This window comes from Astyanax mexicanus, chromosome 21 (genome assembly GCF_023375975.1).
Source record: "Astyanax mexicanus isolate ESR-SI-001 chromosome 21, AstMex3_surface, whole genome shotgun sequence".
In the NCBI taxonomy this organism is placed as follows: domain Eukaryota; kingdom Metazoa; phylum Chordata; class Actinopteri; order Characiformes; family Acestrorhamphidae; genus Astyanax; species Astyanax mexicanus.
In genome coordinates this window covers 28,048,462-28,071,367 of record NC_064428.1, presented here as the reverse complement: position 1 = coordinate 28,071,367, position 22,906 = coordinate 28,048,462, and the positions used below count along the sequence as shown (strand labels likewise).

Sequence of the window (22,906 nt, the reverse complement as noted above, 5' to 3'; positions counted from 1 at the left end):
TCTTTCGCTGTTCAGAGGTGAGTATAACAGAATGTAGTCTGCGTGTTTACTATGTTAAAAAAGCTACGTGAGACAAACCGCTAGCTAATATTGCCCTAGCTTGCCATTACAGGGTTCCTCAGTGTAGCACTTTTGTTCGGAATTTACTAGTGCTAAGCACGGCTAGCGCTAGCAGTTATCCGCTAATGCTAAGGCTGCTGCAATAAGTTAATTAGTTTGGTTGTCCATTGTGACTGATTTTGATCTGGGGCCCCCAGATGCCTTGAAATGGCCCTGGATATTTGATGGAACGTATCAAAAATGTATCGATTCGGAATTTCTGTCTCTGACTTCACTTTGTCTACAAGGTGGAGCAACGTCTGTAGGTAGGAGTGTCGAAAAAAGTGTAACATAGAGTGTCGACATAGTGTTTAAGAACTCCAGCAGCACTGCTGCACCATCAGCACAACACACACTAACACACTAACCACCACCTTTCCAGTGTTATTCACTGCAGTGCTGAGAATGAATGACACACCACACACATTTTAACCTAGCTGCATGATCTATGGTGGTACTGACCACTGAAGAACAGGGTGAAAGGAGGTTAATATTAAAGTATGCAGAAAAACAGACACAGGACTACAGTCTGTAAGTATATACTTCTACATAAGCAGTTAAGCTGAGATAAAAATATATAATGGATCATGGGAGTAGAGACAAGGAGGTGGTCATAATGTTACGCTTAGTTTGTGTACAGTGGAGTGGAGATTAACAGTCAGTATCCGTTGAAGGTTAAGTGCCTTTCAAAAAACAGGGAATATTACAGAGGCTATTCCTTTCCAAAGCCCGTCATCCAAGCCCTCCGTGCCTGGCTATTTCACTGATGGATAGATTTCCTTTGTTGGGAATGTCAGGGAATGACCACGCCTTACTTTCAACTCTTCCAGAGCCAGATGTTTCTGAGCTGATGGTTCTGGTCTGGTCTGGAGAACAAGCTGAGCTGAGCTGAGATTCTCCTCTGAATGTTCTTTGGTTCTTTCGGTTTGTTGGGTTCCTGAGGAGCTGGGTTTTAGGGTTCTGTATGGTTCGCTTTAGTGAGGTGGGTTTCATCAGTGCTGTTCCATGACTGACCTCAATTGGTGCTTCTTCACCTTAGGTCCTACAGAAAAGAACGGAACATTGCACACATTAAGTTACATGTTAATGAAAAAAAAACACTCTTTACACATTTTTATTCACATGCTGTGACCTTCTGATTGGCTTGACCATGACTTAGAACGGTTAGATTTTGAAGGATACCTTCTGTGTAGTTTATTATCCAAGAGAAGCCCAGATTAACAATAAAAACACTTCTTTTTAAAAAAAATTATATAAAATATTAATTAAAATATAGCAATATTTAATGAGCTACACATACAGAAAGTAGTATCTCAGTATTGGGTTGGACCACCATGTGTGCTAAAGCGAAATGCATGGAGTTGTAGAGGTTCCTAAGGGTGTCCTGCCATAATCCATTTATAAATACAGCTTTAACACTCATGCAATTCCTGCAGATTTTGCATAAGGTTGTAAGGTTGACCATCTGCATGAGTGATACATCACAACATGTCGCTTATCTTTGGTCATCTCCACCAAAGATAACACACTGCCATTCTGAATCCTTCCATAACATTGTGGCATGACACCATTGCAGTTAGTAGAAGTATGGTGACATTTATGTGATGTTAAGGGCAACCGTCGCTGTAATTGTCTACATGCATGTAGTCCAGTAACGTACAGCCGTCTGCCAGTGGTGCCGGCACTAAGGGGTTGACTCGTGGAGAAGATTACTTCGCGTTGGATGTTCACTATGACAGTGACAGTGTGCTAGGGTAAAAGTTAGCCCTAACCCTATCCCTACAATGTGCCCCAACTGGAAATCTTCTTCAAGATACACATCGCTCAAGAAGGATGCAACAAACAGCACAAATCGAACTAAAAAGCACATGCAATGACACTTTACATAGTAAATGTTTTTCTAAATGTAAAATTTGATGGGGCTTGGGAGTTCATGCAGGGGCAGTTGTGTTGTTTGTGGGGAGGTTATGTGTGTTTTGTGTTATATTTGTCAGTTGCACTGACGGAGCATTGTTTATCCTCCTGGTTTCGGAGTGGAGGGTGGATAAGGGCTCCAACAGTGGAGCTGCCATTTCAAGAAAGAACCATTCGTCTTTCTCTCTGTTAAAAATTAAGATACTAAACAGGGTTATGGCCTGGCTTAATTACTCCACTCCAAGGGATGCTACAGTATTTGTACAATTTAGGGCTGAAAGATTTGAGCGAAATATCTAATTGCGATTTTTTCACAGTATATTTTTTATCCATTCAACCATAGATCTGTATTAGTAGTTAACATATCTATGATATATAATTCTAAACTTCTTTCCACATAAAATATCCCCCTTTTTAAGTTTTGAATTTTAAGGACAACAACAAAAAAATATATATAAATGAACAAAAAAAGTGACTATGAGCCCAAAGACTACAATCCCCAGCACACTATGGACTACAAACGCGATGATGTCTTGATGGCACACGCAACGTCGTGATGAATCTCCGTAAGAGCAGGCTGTGTCTTCACACACACTCTTGCAAACTATTGGCCAATTCAAATCGCAGCTCCTGCGATTGAAAAATCTTTTTCATTCAAATCTCAAATTCAAATTTCAATTAAAAAACAATTAATCATTCAGCCCTAGTACAATGTTTCTAATACAGTGCTTGCTAAATGTAGTCATCATACAGTGCCACATAGTTCATTTTAGTTTTTTTCGCCCACTTACTGTATTGTAGGACTGGCCTAGCATGGCCTGGAGTCTGGAAGGTTCTGGAAGTGGTGGGACCTTGTCCTCCTGAAGTCAACACCCCCACCTCCAGCCTGTAGAGCGAGGCCAGTTGCAGGCCGGAGACCACGAGAATATTCCTCTCCTGAGAAAGACAGATCAGATGAAGAAATATGAGACACGAGTCATAATTTATGAAGAACTGAGAACATTTTGACTGGAATAAGTATCACTGTCAAAAGTGAAACTCAACAGGGTAAACATTTAATAGTACAACGGGAACATTCTGCACCATTTGCAGCTCTTGTTTGATGTGTTGCCTAGTGGCATATTTGAGAAGACAAAGGAACGTGTGATTACGTAGCGCTGTAACTCTCTTCACCTGAATCAGACAAGTTATAAACCACCCACAAACCTGCAAAATCGATTTATCATAACACGAACCATGCTTGTTTGGCCTGAAATATCGTAAGGAGACTGTAACCAAGATAAATATTGTGAGCTATTATGCTTGAATCCAGGACCCTACCTACTGGGATCTGGCTATTGTGTATAGCTTCAGGCTCCAGTTTCTAAATATAAAGGAATGTTTCAGGGGGAAACAAATCACATTTTACGCAACTGCTCCAGTGCTGCACGAAAGAAACCAACTCCAGACTCTGAACATGTCTTAAAATAAACTATTCCTTTAACGTGAAGGATTTAAGGGCGAAGGATTTGAGAAAACTTCATAAAAATCTTATACATGTCAACAATGTCAAGCCTAGCAAAGGACTATAAAGTGAATGAGGAGTTCTCAACTCCTTTCCCAACCGTTCCAGGCTAAGAAATGGACGTATGGGAAATCCTGAGGGGCCTCGTAAACTTGTAATTTTCCCAATTTACCGCGAGGAAGTTGCACATAAATAGTGACAAAGTCGTAAACACAAGTGCGCTTAACTTGGCGAGGCTCCATGTTTTCCATGACGTACCAACAGCCAGTAATGTTAATGGTCAGTGGTCCATCCCAAATGCAAATACAATGCAATGTAAAGTGACTTGATTCTTCTCAAAATAAGATTTTTTCCCTGTATACCAGATTAAAAAGCTTTAAAAGCTAGGATTAGAGCACAGAGTCAACTATGCTAAAACACCCTTTGGAGCAGGGAAGGTTTAATTGCCCAACACTTCAATAAGTGGACACTTATTCCAGGTTCACACTACACCACAGGTCTTCATATCTGGACCATAACTGAATCCAGATTAGTGTCACTCCTACCAAGTCTATTACAAATACAGCTTTCAGCACTTCTACTTTTTTAGTCCTGATTTTCCAGTCGCTGACTGTTTGAGGAATTGAAAAATAAGGATTTTTCTCGAAGCATATTGTTGGATTGGAGTTTTTATTAAGAACTATCAGCATTAGATTCAATTATATTTAATATATTAATATTTGAATTATAATCATGATTGTTTTTAAAAGCTGGTAGTTCCTTTTATTTTGGGAGGGAGACAGTAATAGAGTGATAGAGAGTAGAGTGCAAGAGAGAAAGGGAAGAACGATAGAGCGAGAGACAGCACAAATAAAGGAGAGACAGTGTGAGTGAGCGAGAGACAAAGCAATGAGCGAGAAAAGGAGAGACAGCTCAAAAAAAGGAGAAAGGGAAAGACAGCATGAGTGAGCGAGAGACAGCACGAGTGAGTGAGAGGCAGCCTGAGTGAGTGAGAGAAGGAGAGACAGACTGAGTAAGTGAGAGACAGCATTAGTGAGTGAGAGACAGTGCGAGAGAGAGAGACAGAGCAAGTGAGGGAGAGACAGAGCGAGAAATAGAGTGAGTGAGCGAGAGACAGAGTGAGTGAGCGAGAGAAAGAGCAAGTGAGGGAGAGACAGTGCGAGAGAGAGAGACAGAGCAAGTGAGGGAGAGACAGAGCGAGAAATAGAGTGAGTGAGCGAGAGACAGAGTGAGTGAGCGAGAGAAAGAGCAAGTGAGGGAGAGACAGTGCGAGAGAGAGAGACAGAGCAAGTGAGGGAGAGACAGAGCGAGAAATAGAGTGAGTGAGCGAGAGACAGAGTGAGTGAGCGAGAGAAAGAGCAAGTGAGGGAGAGACAGCGCGAGAAATAGAGTGAGTGAGCGAGAGACAGAGTGAGTGAGCGAGAGGCAGTCTGAGTGAGCGAGAGCACATGTGAGCAAGAGACAGCAAGATAGAGGGAAGAAAAAAAAGGAAGAGACAGCACGAGTACACAAGAGAGGGAAAGAGCACGAGTGAGGGAGAGACAGCGCAAGAGAGCAAGAGAGGGAGAGAGGGAGATGCAGCGCATAATAGAGAAAAAATAAGTGAGACACAGCACGAGTGAGTGAGAGAGGGAAAGACAGCGCGAGTGAGGGAGAGACAGCACAAGAGAGCGACAAAGGGAGAGACAGCACAGAATAGGGGAAAAGAGCACGAGAGAGTGAGCGAGAGACAGCATTAGTGATTGAGAGACAGCACAAGAGAGGGAGAGGCAGTGACAGAGAGGAAAAATAGCGAGAGTGAGCGAGAGACATCCTGTTGGCACCTCTAAATATGGTAGTGTGAAACATGTGACTGGAAGTTTGACTAGTTACAACCAATAAGAGTGAAAAACATGGGGTTCCAAGGTGATCATGGACTTACAGGAGGTAAGATCTGGGACTGGGAGATGAGGCTGTTGGCCAGGTTGTTTTTGCGGCTCTCGGCGGTGACCTCCGCCCAGGTGACCTGGTAGCCCGTGACCTGCTGTGGTGATTGAGGCATAGCGACCACCCAGGAGAACAGGCCAGTCACGTTGCCCTTGTGGACGTTGAAGGCCGCGCTGAGGTTCTCGGCCCTGGCCAGGACTTTCGGTGGAGCAGTTGCTGCGAGACAGGTTCAAGTAGTTTAAAAAGAGTAAACAGACTGAAAAAGCAAGTTCAGACTCAAACCTTTTGACACAGGACGTGTAATTAATTATTTAACTATGGAATTAATTGTGTAATTGTATAATTAGTTTCATATGTATTGCAAAACCACAGTCGTAAATCTTGACTTTCAGAAATTAATGAGACGTTGGGGCGTTGTGCAACTCAACACCACAGTGATTTAGGACTGCGGCGCAGCTGCAGGTGTGGTCTGCTATCTGCAACGATCTGGGAACGGATCTTAATCTACTTCTCTGAGGAACGGGAACCGCTGATAAGGAAATGAAGCAAAAAGTAGAGAACAATCCTGGAAAATAGTGTCAAAAATAATGATAGCAAAAATAGTTGCACCCAAAAAAAAGGAACAATAAATGATTACTAATTTAGACTGATACGTGCAACTATCACGTCTTATTTATAGAGCTTCCCATACAGAAGTAGTGGCATTAGTGGCATCTCGGAATGTTGTAGAGTTGTAGAGGTTCCTAATGGTTCCCTACAGCTTGAAAATTCACTGAATTCTCGCAAACATTCAATAGGGGATGCTCTGGTGATGCAGCTCCTCATGGCATAGTGTATGTGTCTTCAAGGCAAGCTCTTGAGATGTAGCAGTATGTGGACAATCATTGTCTTTTTGGAATAGTGCACCAGGATGTTCATTCAGAAAATAGTGTCAAAAATAATGGTAGCAAAAATAGTTGCACCCAAAAAGAGATTTCGGATTGTAATGCAATAAAAGAACATTAAATGATTAAAAAATTAGAGTGATACGGGCAACTACTGGTCATATTTATTGAGCCACACATACAGAAGTAGTGCCATTAGTAACATCTCAGAATGTTGTAGAGTTGTAGAGGTTCCTAATGGTTCTATACAGCTTGAATATTCACTCAACTCTTGCAAACTTTCAATAGGGGATGCAGCCAACCATGGGCATTGTGTATGTGTCTTTAAAGTAAGCTCTTGAGATGCAGCAGTATGTGGATGAGCATAGTCTTGTTGGAATAGTGCACCAGCGTGTGCATTCAGAAAAGGTAGAACCACTGGTTGCAGGACCTAATTAATGTAACATTGGGTGGATTTTTACTTTCTGGACCTGGACTGCCCAGCTCTGCGTATTTACATAGGTTTGCGAAGGATCTCCGGTGGATTTTGCGTTTTACAGAGACTCTAAGGCTATAAGTCAGGGAAGGGCATTATTACACATGTTGTAAAGTAATATATGACATTGCAAAGACTGTTAACAGTGTAAAAATGTCTTTATTTTAAAACCTTCCTAACTGTTGTTCGTCTCACTGCCTCGCAGTGCTGTTAGCCAATCAGAGACGATATGTTTGCATGTATGAATATTCATGAGCAAGAGCCGAAATTCCATCGGTTCTCCCCCCAAATCCTCCACCGGACTAAAGCAGCGGTATACCGGATCACTGGATCACTCAAAAAAAAAAATGATGGAATGAGACCTTTAATGATGGGTGTATATTAGAGCTCAGACTAACCTGGTTCTCCAGGGCAGAGGATGGGTTTGGGGCTTTTCCCCTGGAGGGAGGCGCAGGACGGGGTGTAGAAGACAGTGCTCTCAGCCTGCACACGGCCCTTGGATCCAGCTGGCTGGATAATGACTTTATACGTGCAGGAGAATTGTAGACCTGGCAGGCTTGCATAATTGTCCTACACAGCAAAACATAATGAAGTTAAAATGATGCGTCATTGCTTTTGACCGTTATTGGATTTAAAAGGCACACCATGCAACATTTTTCAGTTAATTAAAGCATTTCATACTGTTTTAGATGATTAGATGGGTCATTACAAAGCGAATTAAAGGTTCTCTGCTTGCGTTTGTGGTCTGTATCGAGTCAGTCATGCTTTTTTTATGGGAAATCCTAGAGACAAGCTAGTTTACTATAAGCTGCATAAATGAGAAAACGGTACAAGATCCAATCGCATTTGCTAGCCAACTAGCCGACAAACTAAAATACACTGTTAACACGGGATTTCTAAGGCTGGTAATTCTAATAAACGTATCCTGTACAAAAGAGGACACTCTTGCTCTTCTTTAACTGGGGCGGTCCTGATGAATGCCAGTTTCATCATAGTGTTCTTGAACTTTACTTCTTTACGTAGTTCTTGCCATAATATAGATAAAAAAAATTACTCAAATAAGGGTATTCACTTTTCACCAACTGCACCTCTTTACAACTTTACAACTGATGCTCTCGGACACATTAAAAGGCAAGAAATTCAAGTAATTAAAGGTCTCATTCCCCTAAAATCCACTTTTTCTTGTTCTTTGTGAAATAAAATAGGTCTATTTGTTTTGAGTTGTATATGGATACTGCACATGAAACTGTTCTTCAACCTCCATTGTCTGCAGTAGTTAAGAAAAGAAAATACTCAGGAAAACAAATTGATCAGAAAAAGCACAGATGTCTACATCAACCAGTGAATTAGTATTCATGGCCTCGCCTACCTTGGCTCGGGACCGCCCACAGACAGAGCTGAAGCCGGGCTGCGGCAAAGCCGACACCGTCTCTCATCAGCTAAAGAGCTTACAGCTCTGGTTACAACAGCTAGTTAACATTAGCTATCTTGTGTAAGTAACTATAGGTTTAAATCGGATCTCCGGTGGATTCTGTGTTTTACCAAGACCTTAAATATACACTATGGAAGCATGGTTTGACAGGGCAGCACAACTTGATTGAACACCGGTCTCCGGTTTTATGATCTAGAGCGGACTCTGGGGCTTCGACGTGGTGAAATGGTGAAACTGCCCAAGCTCTGAATCAGCAAGTCTGAGGTAAGAGTTTAGTAGTGTTAGTTTATCTAAAAAGAAACGTTAGCAATGCCCCACGGACAAGCTACGCTGAGAATCTGACTTTTTAAATTAAGTTTAGGGGTTAACTTTACCTAACACTCAGTGCTATATCTTTATATATAAGGCTGTATCTCTGAAAACATTTTGTCCTTTTTTGAAATTTGGAGCTGTAAAATTGACTGTGGGGAAAGGCAGGTAGCGTTCTCTGCTGCAGTGCTGTTAGCCAATCAGAGGCGATATGTTTGCATGTATGAATATGCATAAGCAAGAGCCCAAATCCTGTCTTTCTGTCTTTCAGAGACCACTAATCCAGTGAACTAAAGCAGGGTTATACAGAATCACCAGAGCACTTTTCTTTTTTTTTTTTTTTTTACAAAAAACGACTTACATTACATTTATTCATACTAGAGACCACAACTAGACTTTTAAAATGAATGAAAAAAACTATGGAATGAGACTTTTAGCACTTTTTAAAAATAAATAATTAAGAAAATGTCTCTTTATAGTTTGGATGGCTTTAATATTAATCTACAATGCAGAATATTTAAAAATAATTAATGTAAGGTGTGTCCAAATTAAAGTACTAAGGTAAATGTGACTCAGGTACTCATTTGCTACAGATTGCCTTCACTAATAGACTAATATATGACTTTAGTAGCCTTAGCGGATCTTCTTTACTGAACTGCAGCTTAAATTTGACACATTATTTCACTTTATATTAGACGCCTACATTAGACTACTAGCTTCTGTGATCTGGAAATGCTGCAGAATGTAAGGAAGCCAACAAGTATCCATCTTCTAATTCTGCTGTCAACATTCTTCCATCTCGTTCCTAAAAGGAACTCCCTGAGGAAGGTCTGCAGATTTCCCACTGGGTCTTTATCACTCCAGGTGATCAATTGTTGCTTTCTGTAGTAATCTGTCTTACGGCTGAATCTCTGCCAGGCTACAGTCTTTGTACTTGTGAATTCATGGGGGGTGAGACGAGCTAAAGAGCTACCTGAGTGATGAGCTTCTCCTGGATCCTGCTTCCATTATGCGAGCAGAACTCGGGGAACCAGTGCACGCGGTACCGGCTCACAGTCGGATCTGAAAAATGAAAACAGGCACTGGGTTTAGTTTAGTACCTCGAGACCTCGTTAAATTAGACACATCTGGACCGAAACAAGAGCAAATGTGTTACAAAAACCAAACATACATACATTTACAGATAGGGACGTTCCCAAAGTATAGATTATATGGACACAAACCTGTATGGTTATTAATGAATTATCAATATGTTAATGAGAAAATGGCATATCGGAGCATTGCTATATACAGTGCCTGCAGGGAGTGTGGGAGAGAGCCAGCAGGGAGCCGACAAAAAAAGCGATTCAAAGTGATTTTTAAATAAATACTCATATCAACTAAATTAAATAAAAAAGCTTAGCATCACATTCAGTGTTAGTTTACTAGTTTGCTAGCCTATGTTTTGTTTTGTTTGATTTCAGCCTTGTTTGATATTCCTTGTTTTATCTGTACTCTATTGTTCTTCTTATGGTTCTGAATGTCACTAAAAACATAGTGCATCCAACAATACAGGCAGCGTAAAGCTTTTTTAGTATAGTGACAAAAAACGTAAAAAATAAATCAGGCACAAATCTCCAGGCTCATCCATTTTACCATGGCAGATATATTACTATTGAGATGGTTGGTTTTGTAAGAAGTAAAATGATAAAATGAGAAATGAAAATAAAAAAACTATACACATATGTGTTAAGAATCTGGGCAATTGATGAGTCCTATATTTGTGTCTCAGTCTGTACTGTGTTTTCTTTGCAATAGCATAATTCTTTCCCTTATTCATCACATTTTTGAGAATTTTGAAAAAATTGAAAAAAAAAAGGTATTTTTATTTTTGGAATAAACAATAAGGTATCATGCTTACAGCAATTGTTTATACAACATAGCATCACTCTTTTTCTTTCACTCTCTTTTTTAATATCTCTCTTTCTCTCTGTTTGTCAGAAAGAATAGAGATAGAACATGCCAAAATGCATGGAAACTGTGATTTGGTTTATATTTAAAATCTTAAAACTTTATGAATATGAACTTGTTTTCTTTGCATTATTTGAGGTCTGAAAGCTCAGCATCTTTTTTTGTCATTTCAGCCATTTCTCATTTTCTGCAAATAAATGCTGTAAATGACAATATTTTTATTTGGAATTTGGGAGAATTGTTTTCGGTGGATTATAGAATAAAACAACAATGTTCATTTTACTCAAACATATACATATAAATAGCAAAATCAGAGAAACTGATTTAGAAACTGAAGTGGTCTCTTAATTTTTTTTTTTCCAGAGCTGTATGTTACATCATGATTTTAACCTTAAAATATTTACAAACATTGAATTTGGGATTTTATGGGTTAAACAAGTTTTTCAGTGGAGCAGAATGCTCAAACATCAGTGTATTTTTTTTTTATTCGTTGTCTGCTGAGCGACGGCACCCAAGCCCAACCAATCTTCATAATGCACTGCAGTGATAAGCATGAGTAGTCTTCTCAAATCTCTTCCCCGTCCATTAGAAGGATTACGAACGGATTTGAATGGGGGCCAATTCTAGACTTTTATATTAAAATGATTCACAGGCTTTATCCTTGGCTGGTTCAGGACAAAAACTCTGGCTCTTTTTCTGCTCCATTACTGTAGATACAAAGTACATTCGTCTTCAAGGGCAGCAGAATGCAGTTTGAGGATCAAGGCTAAGATCATATACTGAGCAAAGCATCCTATGCAATAAGCCGCTGCTTCCCACTGAGTACGAACATGTTAGAGCACGATTAAGACGACACTGATTTGAGTGCGAGGCAGCCATTGTTCTTCCTTTAATTACCCACAATCCTGATCCTTTACTTGATAACTATGATAAGCACTTTGTTTATCCGTGCTTTGAGGCAGGGTCCTTTTTTCAGCACGGTTCAAAACACAGCAGGGGTTTTCCCACTAACCCTCCGCTGATAAAAAAGAGATAAAAAGAGATCCATCGCTTCCTTCTCACCTCGTTTCTTCCAGTAAACCCGGACCTGGAGCTGCCCGTCCTGATAGAACGGCGTGCCCACGTCCAGAACGTCCGACTGAGACTTCTGCGGCACTGACGAACTGACTGTTGGCTCTGAAACAAAGTCAGTAATGAAAAGATGTGGAATGACCGGCATGAAACTGGATACAAACCAAAGCCACTAAATATGTAAAGGAAATGGAGAGCAATGAGAAACTTCAAACAAGGTTACGAGAACTGTGAGAGAAAAAATGTGGAGAATTTATAGCATTCCCTTCATTCTCAACATCCATCAAAAGTGTACATTTTATGGAAGTGCAATGCAATGGCCTTTAAAGTCTTTAACAAGGCATAAAAATATATACATGTTTATTTTTTAGTTATTAATCTTATAAAGGCACATATTTGTCATCTTGCATCCCATTCCTTAGAAACAATCAAGCTGTTTTTACTACAGTTTATAATTTGTATAGCTATAATTTATAAAATTATATATATTTTTTGATTTTACCAAACTGAAAATCTCTGGAATATAATCAAGAGGAAGAAAAAAAAAAGTTAAACTGCTTGAATTCTTGCACTAGGAGTGGCATAAAGTTATTCAAAAGCAATGCTTTTAAGATTGACATACATTACTATTCAAAAGTAAAAAAAAAAAACTTATATTTATTTATTTATTTATTATTTTAAATGTTCGGCATTTCATTAGGTCATGTCAAATTCATTGGCATGAAACTTAAAGTTCCTCAAAATCTTCCTCTTATTATCTTATCTTATCTCTTATTTTTATTTTATTTGCTAAACGTAATCACTTTCTCGTCCCACAGCTTTTGACGTAAAACCATAAAGTCTTTTACAAAGCAAAAAGTTAGATGTTTTAGTTATTAATCTTATATCTCACATATTTGTCTCTGTCTTGCATCTCATTCCTTAGAATTAAACAAGCTGTGTTTGCAATTTTGCCTTTAAGACTTACATACACTTACATAAAGACTTTAAATTTACTGTTTTTAAAATTATTTTAAATGTTCTGCACTGTATATTAATACTAAAGTCAACTGTGCAACTATTAAGAAAAACATTTATTTTAGATTCATCAAAATAGCATCTCTTGCTTAGATTTTAGCTTTCTCTGACTCTCAGTCAGTTTTATGAGGTAGAGTCTTCTAAAAGATTCAAGCTTTCAGTTAACAGCTGTGCTGAACTTGTCAAGAGTTAATTACTTGAATTTCTTGCCTCTTAATGTGTTTGAGAGCATCAGTTGTAAAGTTATGAAGAGGTAGAGTTACAGGTTTACAGTGAATAGCTCTATTTGAATAATGTTCTAATTCATATTATGGCAAGAACTACTCAACTAAATAAAGGAAAAAATACTTTAAGGAATGAAGGTCAGTCAATCTGAAACATTTCAAGAGCTTTGAAAGTATCCTCAAGTGCAGTCGCAAAGACTATCAAAAACGTTGAAATGATGAAACTGGCACTCATCAGGACCGCAACAGGAAAGGAAAAGCAAACTTTTGACTGTGCTACCGTGTGTATTATCGGTAAGAAATAGAAATGAAAGGTGCGTACGGGGTTCAGAGCGGTATGTGGTGAAGCGTAGGGTGGTCTTGGAGCTTTTGAGAGGGAGCTGCCCCCAGTAGGACACGGCCTGCAGCTCCAGAGTGTAGCTCCTGTTCTCCCTCAAACCCTCCAGCTCAGCTGAAGTAGAGTCCTACACACACACACACACACACACAAACAAACAAGCAGCTGGTGAGAAGGATGCCACTGAAGGATCAGCCTTCACAGGACCACTGTTATACACACGCAATAAAGCCAACTCTCACTTTATAATAAGTGTCCCTAAGTACTATGTAGTTACACGGTAACAATCCATGTAACTACAGTGTAACTACTGATGAAGTACACAGTGTTACAGATTAACTACAGAGGTACAGATTATATAATTACACATGTGTACCAGGGTGAGGGTACTCACACAAGTAATAGAGCAAGTTTACTTACACATGTGTAACAATGTGTGTGTACTTACACATGTGTAATAGTGTGTGTACTCAATCAGCAATAATTACATACTAGACAATAGCTGTTGGATCTGTTTATACTCAACTTATCACACACCCTATTACACATGTGTAAGTACACTTACTCTATTACTTGTGTAAGTACACTCACCCTGGTACACATGTGTAAGTACACACACATTGTTACACATGTGTAAGTACACACACATTGTTACACATGTGTAAGTACACTTGCTCTATTACTTGTGTAAGTACCCTCACCCTGGTACACATGTGTACTTACACAAGTCAAAACGAACCTTAATACACATGTAATTACATATTCTGTACCTATGTAGTTAATATGTAACAATGTGTACTTCATCAGTAGTTACACTGTAGTTACATGGATTGTTACCCTGTAACTACATAGTACTTAGGGACACTTATTATAAAGTGGGACCTACTTTTCTTTAAATTCCTCCTCTTACTATCTTATTCTTACTTTTATTCGATTCACGAAATTTAATAACTTTCTCTTCCCACAGCATTTAATGTAGAACCATGGAATTTTGCAGGATCTTTTTCTCTCTCTCTTTTTACTACTCTCTCTGTACTTCTCCCTCTCTACTTGTCTCTCTCTCAGCTTCTTCTATTTCTCTCTACTTCTCTGATACTTGTCTTTCTTTCCTTCTCTCTCTTTACTTCTCTATATATTTCTTTCTCTGCTTGTCACGCTCTCTTTTTCAATTTCTATCTCTTTTTTCCTGTCTCTCTGTCCCCCTTTTTTTCTTAATTTCTCTCTACTAGTCTGTCTTTCTTTCTACTTGTCACACTCTCTCTAGATTTCTCTCTGTCTATTTATTTATCTATTTCTCTCTTTTCTCTATCTTTCTCTCTCTCTTGTATTGTATTGTAAGAACTTGTATATTTGGAGATACACATTTCCTTTGGACAACAACGATATAACAGAAATATTATATATATATTTTTTGCATATTTTCCTAAAGAAACCACAGTAAGAAACTAAGCAGTAGAGCTGAGCGATTAATCGATTTTATTGATTAATTCAAATTTACAGTTAAGGACGATGTGTTTTTATGAAAATCGATTTTCTCTGAGTTTTTCTCTGAGATTTTCACCACCGACGCTCTTCTGTGGGCTCCTGTTCTTCAGACTACAGGCTTAGCCCCGTCCCTCTCTCCCTCCGCTCAAGCCCAATGGGGAAAAGTCTTTGCTTAATGGCATATTAAATTGTACTTGTTTTCTATTTCATAAGTTTCATCAAAAAAGGGCACCATTTGATTTCTTTCTATTTGTTTTTTGAGGGTGGGTTTATTTATTTATTTTTTAAGTTTAAGTTTGCATTGTGTCAGTACCTAAACTATGTTGGAGAAAGCTTTTGAAAAGTTACTGGATGTTCTCACAGTTTACAATAGTTTTTATTTTGCTTGTTTCTGGTTGCACTTTAACCACAAAGGGGACATTTAAGTGAAAATTAAATAAATAAAAACTAGTTTTTAACCATTTCTTTATCATCTTTAATTCGATTTTTAGTAGGGGAAAACGTCAGTGCGATGTTAAATAAACATGTTGAGTCATGTAGGGAAATTGACTTTAGGCCTGTAGTTTACATTAAACAGTATAAACTCTCCTGTCAAACTCAGTTACAGTCTCTACTGCATTCAGAGCACAGCACAATCTGTCTTCATATATTCTATTGTTACATTCATTCAGTCATCCGACCGACAGACCAGTCACACAGAATGATGATAGATGTGGAGTATGGAAATCAGTACATGATGAAATCCTAATTAGGTATGTATGTAATTCCATATTTCACATGTGGCATTCCGGTATGGGCTGGATAAACAAGTGATTTTTATTATTTTCCTTTTGTAACAGGAGCTTCAAATACAGGCCTGGAGGTTTTATATTAAAGCAAAGGTTTTTGATGTGTCCCGATCCGTCCGGCGGTTATTTAAAAAATGTGGTTTGAGGAGAGAGCGTCCACAGCTCCCCCTCCAGCCGTATGAAAAATGTAGCATGTAGATAAAACACAAACAGAGCAGCTGCCCCCCTGAAACGGCACGGGGGAGTGAAACTAAATAAACTCCCTGAAAATGATCTCACTGGAAGAAAAACAGTTTGGTTGTTATTAGGAGATTTCCTTTTCTCAGACGGAACGAGAGCCGATCTGCTGTTCTTGGCGCAGCGGCGGTGATGCAATGCAATACCACCCTGCCTCCCCGTCTAAAGAGCTCCCACTGACGGCTCTGCGCCATCAAAGCCGCTCTCACCAGTTGTTTATCTTTGGCCGTTTGCGCCGGGACACTTAATTTGTTGCGGCTTGCAGAGAGAAAGAGAAAAAAGAGGAGCCGCACAGATTCTGCCTTAAAGGGGGGCTTGTGGATTTAGAGCGGTCTGAACAGAGAGAGAGAGAGAGAGAGAGAGAGATCAAAAGGAAAAGGATGAGCAAGAAAAGAATTAGGGAAGGTAAGGAAAAAAAAATATATATATATATATACAAAAAGTAGAAAAAAAACTACAGATAAGTGACAAATTCTGCAATGGATAATAAGAAAAAGACAGAAATAAAAGGAAAAGGAGAAAAAAGAACAAGAAAGAATGCAAACAAAAATAATTAAGCAATAAATGAGAGAAAAATATATCCATAATGTAATAGTTGTGTGGAAAAAAATATTAGACCCAATGAAAGAAAAAAAGAGCAAAATAATAAAAAAATAACCAATAGATAAGAGCAAATAAAAATAAATTAAACTTAAAAAGACATAAATGATTCATGCAATACATAAAAAAGAAAGAACAAAGAACCATAATAAAAATACAGAAAGAAAGAAGAAAAATATTTAGCAATAATTGAGAAGAGAAAGATTAAACAATGATGCAAAAGAGATAATGATGCAATAGATAAAAGAAAGAAAACCTGACACGAATGATGCATAATAAATAAGGTAATAAATGAGTGTGAAAATTAACAAATTAAAAAATTAAAATATAAACAAAAATATAAATGTAAAAATACAGAAAGAAAGAAAGAAATACAGAAGTACAGAAATATAGAAATACAGAAATATAGAAATATAGAAATACAGAAAGAAAGAATTATAGAAAGAAAGAAATAAAGAAAGAGAAATATAGAAATAAAGAAAGAAAGAATTATAGAAAGAAAAAAAGAAAGAAAGAAAGAGATACAGAAAGAAAGAAGTAAAGAAAGAAAGAAGTAAAAAAAGAAAGAAGTACAGAAATATAGAAATACAGAAAGAAAGAAAGAAAGACTGAAAGAAAGAAATAAATATTTAGAAAGAAAGGAGTGAAGGAGAGTGAGAGTTACCCCGTTGATGGTCTTCCTCCTCTTGAGTTTGGGTGGGGTGCTGAGCTCCGCCCCGCTGACGCTCCAGCTCCAGGACAGTTTGTAGTGATGAACCGGGACATCCAGATCAGCGGGAGCCGCCCAGCTCACGTGAACAGAGACGGAGCGATCCGGACCAAAGCTCAGGTGCTTCACCTGCAGCTCAGAGGGGGCCGGGGGCGGAGCCGGATCTGAGCACAGGAAATGATGACATTTATCAGTTAGAAAATATTCAGATTATTTGCTGAAATACAGTAAATATAAAATATAACTAATACAGATGATGTTTTATTAACTCATTGCATTTATTTAGTGCATTTATATTATTTGTATAATAAGAAGTGAATGTAAGCTTGTATGTAAGAATAAAGTAGTCTGACCTTTAGATGATCTGAAGTGTCGGCTGGGTGTGGTGTATCCTCTGGTGCCGTGAACGTTCACCGCCGCCACTCTGAACTGATACCAGCGTCCGGGTCGAACATCAGACAACCACACGCGCTCCTCTGAGGTCTAAAACAACGAATCAGAGACACGGAGAAAGAATCATAGAAGGCATTACCGCCCACAGTGGACAGTGCAGTGGGTATTAAGGACTGTGACTGACTGTGTCTAACTAGAATTGTCTGTGCGAACAAACAAATGACAAGAAAGACAAAGAAAGAAAGAAAGAAAGAAAGAAAGAAAGAAAGAAAGAAAGAAAGAAAGAAAGAAAGAAAGAAAGAAAGATATAAAAAAAGACTTTAAAATGAGCAGTTTCTATGATTTTAACTATTGAAAACCTCTGGAATATAATCAAGAGGAAGATGGATGATCAAAAGCCATCAAACCAAACTGAACTGCTTGAATTTTTGCACCAGGAGTAAAGCAGCATAAAGTTATCCAAAAGCAGTGTGTAAGACTGGTGGAGGAGAACATGCCAAAATGCATGAAAACTGTGATTAAAAACCAGGGTTATTCCACCAAATATTGATTTTTGAACTTTAAAAACGTCTTTATGAATATGAACTTGTTTTCTTTGCATTATTTGAGGTCTGAAAGCTCTGCATCTTTTTTGTTATTTCAGCCATTTCTCATTTTCTGCAAATAAATGCTTTAAATGACAATTCAAAATTCAAAAATGATTAGCCAATAGATAAACGCAAAAAAAGAAATTAAACAAAAATTATTTATACAATACATAAGAAAAATACAAAATAACAAAGAACCAAATTAAAAATACAGAAATAAAGAAAAATGCTGCAATAGATGAATGAAAAGAAATAAAACCTGTATTTAATGATGTGTAATGAATAAGGTAGTAATTGAGAGATAAAAAAAAATAGAAATATTGTGATTGGCTGACGTGTCGAGCCAGAATTGTCTGTGCAAACAAACAAATGACAATCATCTGCCCAAGATAATCCTGCACACACTCTCCCATCTCAGGACTTTTGACATGTCAGCATTCATAACTTTACATTGAATTAAAACCAAAAGCATTTTAGAGACTGCTGCTTTAAGTTTAGTATCAAAAGGAGAAACGCCCACTAACCTGTGCCACTACTTGCCACTCGGTAGCTCCGTCCTCACTGGGGTGGATGCCGTAGTTCCACCGTCTCTGCAGGACGTTCAGGACCGGCTCGGCCGACACGTTAAACTTGGAGGACCAGCGAACCTCCAGCACACCTGTGGGCAGCTCCTCAAACAACAGCTCCTTCCTGGGCTTCAGTGGAGCACCTGGCAAAGGATAAAGAAAAGGATGAAGTATATACCAGATGTAATGTGAGAGTGGGCTTGTCACAATAAGCAATTTTATTGGACAATATATATTGCTTTAGAAATAATAGCAATAAACCATAAAAAAAAATTGTCAGTCCACCTTACACTGTCAGTCTGCCTGCTCTGGATTCTGAACTTAACAACAAAGACTACAATTCCAAGCATGCACTCTCACCAGACTTCTTAGACTTTGACGCTGATTATGTAAGCTAAGGTGTTCCCACTTCCCGAGCTTCTGATTGCCTACACCTGTCTGCTTTTGTATAAATACCACCCTGTTTCTGTTGTTCCCTCGCTTACTCTGGTATGTTGTTTATTACTGCTGCCATTTTGATATCGACCCTGCCTGTCTCTGACTACCATTGTAAGCCTTACTCCTTTGTTAATAAAAAAATATACAAAAATATGTTACTGCAGCACAACAAACAATCCATCAGCTACACATTACTTTTAAACCGAAATGAACTTCATAAAGTTTTAACTCTATAAACATTATAAAAGTTTAAACATTTTAACTTTTATTGGAAGAGTTTATTATTTTAGGTCATTTTGGAGAATATTTTTATTTATTAAGGTGCATTTATTAGAAATTGTGTGTTCAAATTATGTAGTAAACTAAAATGGGATAAAAATGGAAATACTTGTCTTTCATTGGACAGCAACAAAATTTCGACATTGGAATTTGAATATACAAACAAAATATAAAAAAACAAAAACATAATCTAAAAAATTGGAAGGTAAAGCTGGATTTAGTGGACGTTGGTGTGTCTTTGGTATCATGAGGGTGCAAAAAATCTGTCTTGCGTGGCTCAAAATGCGCAAAAGTCATGTACTAAATATTTTAATTAATCATGTGTGTGTTTTAGGTGTAACCTAAAATAAACCAATCAGTGCGTCACTTGTCATTCCCTTTAAAAAAGCAGCTGGGCTCTGACTTTGGCGCATTCGTATCTTAACAGCGCAGTGCCTTTTTTGCATTGTTTTTTGCATGAAGTCATTGTGTCCCACCTCTGAACAGGTTCCTGGGTGATTGACAGGTGTGTCCACAGCCGTTAGGGCAGCACTTCTTGTGGGAGGAGCACTCGCCGTCCTCCTCACATCCCTCCACACAGGCGGCGGCGAAACCGGCGGCCCGTTCCGGAGCCGGACACTCGCCCTGCTTCACCACCATGACCGAGCGCAGGAACTCGCAGCTCGTCACACACTCGCCGTGACGCTTAGGAAACGTGTGCTGTGGATTTAAAGAGGGATACAAACAGGATTTACTACAAGTAAATACAAAATAAAATAACTAATAATGATCTTTAAATCCTAATTAACTTATAACTGTTTTAGTTAAGTTTTTTTTGACTTGTTATTTATTTTAATTATTGTGATTTTTATTTATCTAATTTTATGTTTTACCATTTAGCCCTTTTATTTGATTTATTTTATTCATTTAATATTTTTATTTGTTTTGTTACTGCCTTTACTTTTGTCCTTTTACATTTTTATTTCATTTATTTTCTTCCTTTCATTTTTTATATATGTTTTACTTATTATTATTATTTTATTATTTAATTTACTTAATTTATTTTAGTTTCATAATTTACATTTTTATAATTGTGGTTATTCTAGTCCTTTATTTGTTATTATTATTATTTTATTATTGTTTATATTTTTATTATTCTATGTATTTATCTCTTTGTTTTATTTTTTTTTTATTAAATCTTACATTGTTTGCTTGTTTTTATAATATAAATTTAAGTTTCAATTCCTTTAACTTTATGTAACCTTGGCTATATTGAAAATGAAGGCTACCCTCAATGTATTACCGAGTGAAAATTAAGGTTGATTGCTTGATTGATTTAATTTAATAATTATTGGTTTGAAAATAGCTTTTTCTTTACATGAGCAACTCTATGCCCCCATCACTCGTACTGTAAGCCTGTTGGGAGCATCGCCTAAAAGCGCTGTATTTCTGAGGAAATGCTATGGGTAAATGGAGATGGGCTATTCAACAAACGTTTGTTTGTGCTATTATGTTTCACTATAACCCAACTGTATTTCACACCAGAGTTCTCTTTTTAATGTCTCAAAAGCTTATAGACATCTATGGAAAATTATATTTACTGAATAAAAACAGTTTATACAGTTTTACAATGTCAATAATGTTGTAAAAAACTGAACTTAAACCTTTTTTTAAATGCATTAATGAATAAATGTTGTGTCCTCTTGATATATTTCCCTCATGTGCTTTTTAGCACACACACGATGGCTGCATCCCAATCCAAACATCATATAAAAAATAGTGCAGCACCATTAGAAGTGCATTTATTAGTGCAGTAAAGTGTGTGGTTTGGGAAGCAGAAAAACAAACACAGCCAGCACACTTTCTAAATGAGAGAAAAAAGGAAAAAAAAAACAGACTGATGGGAAAAAGAAAAAAGTAGTTCTCAATCATTTAAATAGATTATTGTCTTTAAAAATGATGTGTAAATGCATTTTCATGGTAAGTTATTATTAACATATCAAGGACATATAAAATGACAATAATATCACTTCAGTTTCTGAATCAGTTTCTCTGATTTAGCTATTTTTAGGTTTAACAAAAAAGTTGTTTTATTTTTATAAAACTTCATATTTGTAAAATGAATCAATATTTGGTGGAATAACCCTGTTTTTAATCAGTTGTCATGCATCTTGGCATCATGTTCTCCTCCACCAGTCTTACACACTGCTTTTGGATAACTTTAGGCCTTTACTCCTGGCGCAAAAATTCAAGAAGTTCACTTTGGTTTGAAGGCTTGTGATCATCCATCTTTTTCTTGATTATATTCCAGAGGTTTTTAATTTGGAAAAGTTAAAGAAACCCATAATTTTTAAGTGGTCTCTTATTTTTTTCAAGAGCTGTATTTGTCAGAAAATACCAAAATAAAAAATAGCAGAAGAAAATATCTTATTTAAATCACTTTAGAGCATTTCTATTGGTTTAATCATCACACATTAAAAAAAGTAAAGAACAACTGCCAGGTTTATATTACATCACAAAATCTGAATAGTTATATCTGACAGAGATGATATAAAACTCAGAATACACATTGTTAGGTTTACTGCTTGTTTTAGATAGTAAATAAAACAGTTATACTGTATGAGAGCTGTTATCTTCAACACTGTACAGAAATCTGACTCTGTAATTCTCTCTACAGTAAATCACTTCACACTAAAACACTCCTTCTGAATGACTTTATTTACATCTCAACCCCTGAATCATGCAGAGAAATCAGTGGAAATTCCCTTCAGAGATTAATAAATGAACAGTGAGCTGCAGATCGGCTGCAGTTACATCAGTAAGTACTATAAACTATCTGGATGCTTTATTAGTACCCAGCCGCTGCTGAACGTCTACGTTTCTGATTTTGTGGTTGTCGCTGATCTCCAAAGATCTTTTTCTGTGGTTTGTGGGAGCCTGAGAGCAGTAAAAAAGGAGATAAATAGCGTTTAAGATTTATGAAAATTGTTGTAAATGGCAAATGGCTTAACCTTGTTAGAAAACACTCTTTAAAGAATAAAGCGATGCCACAGAAGAGCCCCCAACAGACGTTCTAATGGAGAGATCTGTACAGAAACGGTCGTGTGTGAAGAAACTTTATATAACATAAAGATTTAATAGACATCAAAAGTTTTTGTTTGCATAGAAACTGTACAACTGCATCAAGCCAGTTTTAAGAGCCGCTATTTTTAGGAGTGAATAAATTCAGAAAGCTTATTTGCTTTAACAAATTACGATAAACTTAGTATATGTTATACAGTACCAGCCACAAGTTTGTGCACATCTTAAATTCAGTGGGTTTTCATTATTTTTAAATGTTCTGCATTGTAGATTAATATTAAAGGTCATCCAAACTATAAAGAAAATATTCATTACAGCAATAAAACAATTAACCAATTATTTATTAAAAAAAAAAAAGGTGTTTAACAAGCCAGTATATGTTTTATATTTTAGATTTTTTAAAGTAGCACCTCTTCTTAGATGACAGCTTTGCACATCTTGGCATCTTAATAAGTTTGAGATATATATGATATACAGCTCTGAAAAAAAAAAACAGACCATTTAAAAATTATGAGTTTCTTTGATTTTATTAAATTGAAAACCTCTGGAATATAATCAGGAGGAAGATTGATGATCACAAGCCATCAAACCAAACTGAACTGCTTATCCAAAAGCAGCATGT

General features: G+C 37.4%; 1 protein-coding gene across 1 annotated transcript in view; it reads right to left on the bottom strand.

The window, feature by feature from the left end:
* Window positions 1-1,049: 1,049 nt before the first annotated feature.
* Window positions 1,050-22,906, bottom strand: part of anos1a (anosmin 1a) — a 52,208-nt gene continuing 30,351 nt past the window's right edge. Inside the window, exons 4-14 of the mRNA XM_022674679.2 lie at window positions 19,701-19,923; window positions 18,466-18,650; window positions 17,315-17,444; window positions 16,917-17,125; window positions 13,128-13,269; window positions 11,556-11,669; window positions 9,517-9,605; window positions 7,201-7,372; window positions 5,439-5,659; window positions 2,805-2,949; window positions 1,050-1,141 (exon numbers count right to left, since the gene is read on the bottom strand). Coding sequence (XP_022530400.2) covers window positions 1,092-1,141; window positions 2,805-2,949; window positions 5,439-5,659; window positions 7,201-7,372; window positions 9,517-9,605; window positions 11,556-11,669; window positions 13,128-13,269; window positions 16,917-17,125; window positions 17,315-17,444; window positions 18,466-18,650; window positions 19,701-19,923 — 1,680 coding nt within the window. The 3' untranslated portion in view covers window positions 1,050-1,091. The remainder of the gene's footprint in view (window positions 1,142-2,804; window positions 2,950-5,438; window positions 5,660-7,200; window positions 7,373-9,516; window positions 9,606-11,555; window positions 11,670-13,127; window positions 13,270-16,916; window positions 17,126-17,314; window positions 17,445-18,465; window positions 18,651-19,700; window positions 19,924-22,906) is intronic.